General features: G+C 62.0%; 1 protein-coding gene across 1 annotated transcript in view; it reads right to left on the bottom strand.

Moving 5' to 3' along the window:
- Positions 1-303: 303 nt before the first annotated feature.
- Positions 304-6857, bottom strand: part of LOC103252255 (paired box protein Pax-2-like) — a 36535-nt gene continuing 29981 nt past the window's right edge. The window contains exons 4-5 of the mRNA XM_021709011.1: positions 5559-5678; positions 304-560 (exon numbers count right to left, since the gene is read on the bottom strand). Coding sequence (XP_021564686.1) covers positions 304-560; positions 5559-5678 — 377 coding nt within the window. The remainder of the gene's footprint in view (positions 561-5558; positions 5679-6857) is intronic.

The raw sequence follows: 6857 nt of genomic DNA, 5'->3' as shown, positions 1-6857 counted from the left end.
GATGGAGATTGAATATGCAATTTTCTTTCACCTTGCCAAGAGCTGCCCCTGGGCTGTGCCTGGCCTAAATTTTTCCTTTTACCATCTCTGCCTTATCCGGCCCTCCCACCTCCCTTCCATTCTTTCCAGAAAATTACCTTCAAAATTGATTTCCACTTTTACAAACAAATATAATGGGAACACAGGAAAAAACTTGGGCCGTGATGAATTAGGGCTGTCAGGTGCGGCCAGGTCTCCTTTGCTTTTGTTTTACTGCCCGATCTGCTCTTTGTTTTTCCAAGGGCTGGAAGAAGCGCCCCTTCCTCAGGCCACGGGGCATCTACCCAAGCCCACGGGGGGGGGTCCCAGGCAGAGGTGGTCAGGCCCGAGGCTGCCCGCCTCCAAGGCGCTCCCGCTCTGGCCCGCGGGCGCCCACTCGCTGCGGGCTCCCTGACCGCCACCCCCCAGCGACGGCCCTTGGCCCCACACCATGGTCCCCCTGGCCCTCGTACCTCTTAAAGTCCAGACCAGATGCCAACCTCCACCTCCTCTAATGTGGGCAGGATCAGTGGATCCCTCGACTGGAGCAAACGAGAGACAGACACACACTGAGAGATCCCGAAAGGCAGGCGGGCAGAAGGGCAGGTGAGACCCCAGCCTGGGCCCGGGCCACCCCTGGAGGCGGGCTCGCGCTGGCCTGTCCACTCCGCAGCAGAATGCCGGCGCTGCCTGTGGGGCCCTTGAGCCAGACTCCTTACGCATGCCTGTGCCCGGCTCCTGGGCACCCAGCACACCCAGGCCTGGCTTGGTGCCCTCGTCAAGCACGTGCACCACCCAGAAAACGGCACGCCATCCCAAGGCCTGGCATTCCCGGGGGGCAGAACCCACGCGTGCTCACACTCGCAGGGGCTCTGTGTAAAGTTACCTATGGGTCCATGAAACATTCGTTTCCCAAAGTAAAGAAACAGAGTCGCATGTGGCAATGGAAACGTACACAGGTGGAGAAGGGGAGGGATGCCCCCGTGTTGGAAAAAGAAGGGGGTCGCATGTGTATTCACACACGTCTAAAACACCTATGGAGGCTGAAGGATGCCACGTGGTCCGAGCGGGTCACTGCAGAGCAAAGGAAGAGACAGGAAGGGACAGAGCCTGGATTCGAGCAGCAGTGCTGGGGTGGGGGCCTATGCCCAAATGCGTGACTTTCTGACACGTCGTTTCCCCTGGGAAACGCCACCCTTAGGTCCCTGGATCCACAGAGAGCGGCCCATCTTCCTGGACGAAGTCGGCTCAACACTGTCTCCTGCACAGTTCCCAGAAGTAAACGCGGTGGCCACCTCCGGGCCACCAAGGAAACGCTGAGCTGGTGCGGGGGGAGTGACTGGCCCAGCTGACGAGTGTCCCTGGGATTAAAACCCAGCAGGTCCTCACTCCAGAGCCCACGTTCCTCCCTGCTGGCCCGCGCTGCCCATCTGTGCCCACTCCAGGGACGGCGCACTAGCCTGGACCCGCACCCTCCGTCCTGGGGGCATCTGCGGAGTCTTTCACATCCCACACCAGACCCTTGGACACGCAAGATGGCGTTCATTCCCACAGCTCGGTCCCTGCACCCATTCCAGGGCTCACCTGACCCACATGCTTGGGGACTTCCAGGAGGGAAGCTCCCTCAGGAGACGGACCGCCTCCTCCAGCCCTGGCTTTGCCCCCACAGGAGGGACCTTTTAAAGGCTGTCTGCCACCATGCCACCTGCCCTGTCTGCAAATGCACAACTGCACCGGCTTGGCACCACTCGTCTGCACAACTCGTTGTGCACCTAATTAATGGAATGCAGAACCATGGCCCCTGCAATCCCACACATCCGAGGATGACACCAACACACCCCCTCACGCACAATCAGCAGGCCTGCGCCATATGACCGCACTTGGAGTTTTGGACATATGATGTAACCACTCTGAGCTTCAGCCACATGACAGGCACACGGCGGCACTCTGGGCCTAGCTGAAGGCCACCCGTGAAGGCGAGGACTTCTGGTTTTCAGCCTGATCGTGGATGGGCAATACGGGATCCGGCTCCTGCCGCCACACACACCAGGGCATGCAGCATTTAGGTACTCAGTGTCCCTCCACGGGGCCCAGGGAACCCAGCCCAGACACGCCCACCCGTGGCTGAAGCTCGGGAAGTGAAGATTTTAGCAGGGTGCTAAGGAGGTATCTACCTTCTCAGACAGATGGACTGCCAGTCTTCTGGACGCTTCATACCGTAACCACCTCATGCCTATTCTGTCTACTGGCTCATCCTGGGAGCTCCCAGACCCTTGGAGGAGGGCCGAAGCGTCTCGATCTGCCCACTTTAAAGGGAAGTCGGGTTTTCCCGCTCCCAAAGGCCGAGGTGTGAGAAGGAGCTCAAGCGGGCTCCCATCACCTCCAGCTTCCTCAGAGGCGCAGCCAGTCGGCCCGGCGCTAGGCCCCGTAGACACAGGGCTGCAGACACACGTAACACTGTCTGTGTTCCGAGCGCCAGTGCCAAGCATGTTCTGGGTATTACCACTGTGGACACCGGTAGCCACCGCTGAGATGGCCTCCTCACGCCAGCACACACTCAGGGGACTGTCCTCGCCCATGCCTGCCCAGTGACCTTGTCAGAGCTGAAGAGAAGGCTGCCCTGTGCCCAGGGCAGGGGCCGGAGTGGCTCCCTGCAGCTCACGTTCGAGGGCTGACCCCTCGGGAGATGCCAGAGGGTCCCAGGCCGAAGGAGGCCAGCCTGACGGGCACCCAGGGGCCTCCTGGAGGGAGGTGTAGCCCTCGACTCCCTCTAGGCTTGAGTCCCTGGACGTCCTCCCGGCCCCATCCCACCCCCACAGTCTCCGGTCCGTTCCCTCTTCTGCCTGAAGTCCTGGCCCAGCCGCTGAAGGACACACCCGGTGTCTGTGCAGCCTGCGACAGGGGCCACTCCTGCGCCCGCCCTGCCAGCTGCGCGGCTGCCTTGGCCTGACTCCGGAGTCGGGCTACATCATCCTGACACGTAATTATCTCCCCTATCCTTAATCATCGGAGCTGCTCCCTAATGCAAACAGGACCTGGCTGCTCGGTGGTGGGGGTGGAGGGGCGTGCGGGGACAGAGTCACCTGTGCCCCCCCGGCCCCTCCTCTCCTCCGCACCTGGGCCCCTTGGATGAAGTCAGAGGGAGTGGCCAAGGCTCCCTCCTAGGCCTGGCCTCCACCAGGGAAAAGACAGCTCCATCTGACCTGGGTCGGTCAAGAGAAGGGGGGCGTCAGGGCAAGAGAATCCCCCAAACAAAGGGCCAGGGTCTCTGACCTCTGAGGAGGGTCCCCCAACCCTGTTCTCCCTCACCTCGAAGACTGCCCCCTGCGACGTGTCCCTGGGCCGTCACTGTCACTGCTGGACGGTGGGCTTCCCCGACCCAGCCCTGCTCCCGTCCCTCTCTGCTCAGAGTGGCTACTCCTGCCTGCAGAAGAAGAGTCCCAGCTCCCACCACGGGCCAGTGTTGGCCTTGATCCGGTGACCCCAGCTGTCTACTCAGCCTCACCTCCACCACGCCGCTCAGCTTTCCACCCCTGCCAAGGCTGCCCCGTGGCTGCCGCCCAGAGGGCCTTCGGGTCACGAGGTTCACACAATCGGGAAGAATTTCAGGCTCTCGTTGTCTCCGGACATCCTCCTCAGCCTCCCTCGGCCCCCTCCTCAAGAGCGGGCCTCCCTGGTGGGTGCTCCCTCCACACGCCGCACCCCGTGGCCGGCGGCCAGACTCCAGCACAGTGTGGTATCTGATGGGCTTTCCGCTCTCTGGGCTCGGACGTTTACACGCCCCGCTGGAGTGGAAGCCATCTGAAGGACAAGAATCTTATCTTGTTCTGTCCTGGGATTGCGTAGTACGGAGCCTTTCTTGCAACTGATGTGCAGAAAGGGTTTGCTGAACTCGCCGATGTGAAACAATGACTGACCGACGGCTCCGAGAAGAAGCACGCCGTTTTGGGCCGGCCGGGCCCAGCCCTGGAGGGCCACAGCCTCGTGCCAGGACCTCCCTGCCCCCGCCTCTTTTCGTGGCCCACGGAGCCCAGGCAGCAGAGGGCATGCTTGGGCACACCCTCGGACTCTTGCGGGAGAGGACAGAGGGCATCTGTGGCCGCCCCCGGGCCCCGGACAGCTCATGCTCTGAAAGCCGCAGGGGCTGGTGGCCAGAAGGTTTGAGGCAGATTCGGCCCAAGCACTCGGGATTAGGGGAGCCTGGCTGAGGCCCGCGTCTGGGGAGCCCCGGGGAGGACTGGGACTCCGGGCCCTTCCCACAGCCGCCCCCTGCCCATCGGGGCGGCCGCCAAAACAACCACAATGAAATTTAGCGAGTGGCAGAGGCCGTGGCGGCCAAATGGGTTTGGATATTTTGGAAGAAGGAGAAATAGAGCCAGACAAGCTGTTTCCCTGTGAAACGAGGCCATTAGGGCTTCTGGAAGGAGGCCAGCCTCGGGTCACCACTGTCTTGCCAGGCCCGGGCCTCTTCCGCCGGAGGCCGGGGCTCTCACACCCTCTGCTTCCCCCTGGGCCCTGGGACTCTCAGCTGTGCCCCTTTCTCTGTTCTTTCCTCTACCAGGGGCTCCTCCAGGTGGGCGACACCACAGAATTTATCGCCCAAACAGGACGTTTTTGAGAGAAAAAGGAGAGGCCACGGTGCAGAGACGACAGGCAGACGCTGGGACTGCCCTGGGCAGTGGGGAGGACAGCCACCCCACGCTCCTTGCTCGAGGAGTCTATTTCACGGAGGTGCCTTTGGGACCCTATACCCTCCGAGGCGAGGAGGTCACCGCTGCCCCAGCAGGGGCCATGAGAGCATTGGGGCAGGAAGCAGGCCCCAGACACTGGCACCTCAGGGTCCGCCGACCCCGTGCCCGGCTTCCACATCAGAAGGGAACCAGGGGGTTGCCAAGGGACCCCCGACATCACAAGGTCTGAAGGACACCTTGTCCCGAATTCATCCCAGCACCTCTCCTTGTCTGCACCCCCATTCTTTCCAATGCCCTGCCTAAGATCCTATTTGCACCCTGGGGTGCTCCGGGGGGAGGAGGAGGGCCAGGGAGCCTAAGCGGCATCTCCACAGGTGGAGCAGAGGGAGCGAGGCCTTGTGAGGGTTTCAGCGGGGGTGGCGTCCATGTGCTACAAAGGACACCGGGGTCACCGCACGAGACATGGCTCCCCTACCCTTGGATGGACCGGGATCACGTGAGGACAAGGAAGGCCGGCCTCTTGTCCCCGGGTCAGACGCCAGCTGTCCCCACCGCCAGCCCTTCCGAGGTCTACGACGCCTGCTTCCCCTCCTGGCACCCACGGGGACGGCTGGGGTGTGTCCCAGGGAAGGTGAGGCCACTGGGGCCGCCAAGCAGATGGCGAAGCTGACGGCCCCCCGGCGGCCACCCTCCCTCTCCCCGGGAGCCAGCAGGGCAGTGGGAGGACCCGGGCTTTGCCACTAAAACTGATCTCGCAGTGAAGCAGCTGCGAGGCCGGGCAGAAACCGGAGCCCCGAGCCCCAGGACAAAGCGCGTGGAGGGAGGCCACGGCGCGCCCCTCCTCCCTACCTTCATCACGTTTCCTCTTCTCGCCGTTGGAGCGAGGAATCCCCAGGATCCCGTTGATGGAGTAGGAGCCCACCGGGTCGTTGGAGGCGCTGGACACAGGCGGGGAGGCCGTGCTGGGAACTGGGTGGCAAGGAGGAGGAAACGCATCAGGGCAGGTGGTGCCCCCAGGCCAAAGCCTTGAGGCTGGGGCCAGAGAGAAGGGGAGGACACAGAGGGCAAGGAGCCCGCAGTCCCTTCTCCCTGGAGGTGTGAAGGGGGTCATGACACCGCAAATGGCTCAGGCCGGGATTCGCTTCTGTCCAGTCCTGTGCATGTGGCCACTCAAACCCTGGACTCCTCTGCTGACCTGCGGGCTCCCCGGGGCCTCGAACTCGGTGTCCTGAGGATGTGGGACACAGTCCCCAGAAGCACTGTGGTTGTCTCCTGCTAGAGCGCCTCAGGGCCCTCTAGGGAGCACAACTGTCCAGTCCCCAGGCCCGCCCCATCCTTCTGATCTAACCCCAGTTTGTCCTCTCGCAGTTTCCGGGGCCGAGTCTGCACCAGGCCTGATTTTGAGTCTGCGGCTTTCTAAAATCTGTCTCGGATTCTCTGGGAGATACAGGCTGGCCCTGACATCCACGGGGGTGTGCGGTCCTCTCTCCAAGTAGCTTCTGGTCTGGAAATCACGTGACAAGCCCCTAACTCCCGCTCAGGGCCCAGATGGTGAACCTTCACTCTGTGGTGATCAGCCCAGGTACAATCGGCCCAGCCCTCCCTCCGGGCGCCCGCTGGAACACTGGCCTAGTGAACGACAGCCCTGCCGACTCCAGGAGGGCTGGGACCAGCCATTCCTACTCCCCGCTGGTCAAGCGAGAAGGACAGGGAAGGGCCAGCATCCCCAGCCTCCTCCACAGCTGCAGCAGTGCTGATTCTCCCTTGGGTGAATCCCCTGAGGGGAGGACCTCTGTGTGTACTGGGGGTGGGGGAGCACCTGTCAGCAGGTGTTCTGGAGGGCCTGGGTCTTGGCCATGAGGGTCTGCGAATATGGACAGAGAGAAGCAGGGAGTGACAAAAGATGGGATCGAAACCAAGAAAGAACAGAGGCCAGGAGGGGCAAGAGACAGAGGCACAGATCCGAGCCACAGGGGGAGGTTAAGGTGGAGTAAGAAAAGTGATATAGCCAGGCGTGGTGGCTCACGCCTGTAATCCCAGCACTTTGGGAGGCCGAGGCGAGAGGATTGCCTGAGCCCAGGAGTTCTAGACCAGTCTGGGCCATTTTCTGTGTCATCTCTATAATAAAAAAAAAAAAAAAAGAAGAAA

This window comes from Carlito syrichta, unplaced genomic scaffold (genome assembly GCF_000164805.1).
Source record: "Carlito syrichta isolate Samal-C Ts95f unplaced genomic scaffold, Tarsius_syrichta-2.0.1 Scaffold153922, whole genome shotgun sequence".
Classification (NCBI taxonomy): domain Eukaryota; kingdom Metazoa; phylum Chordata; class Mammalia; order Primates; family Tarsiidae; genus Carlito; species Carlito syrichta.
Note: the sequence above shows the minus strand (reverse complement) of the source record. Positions and strands in the feature narration are given on the sequence as shown.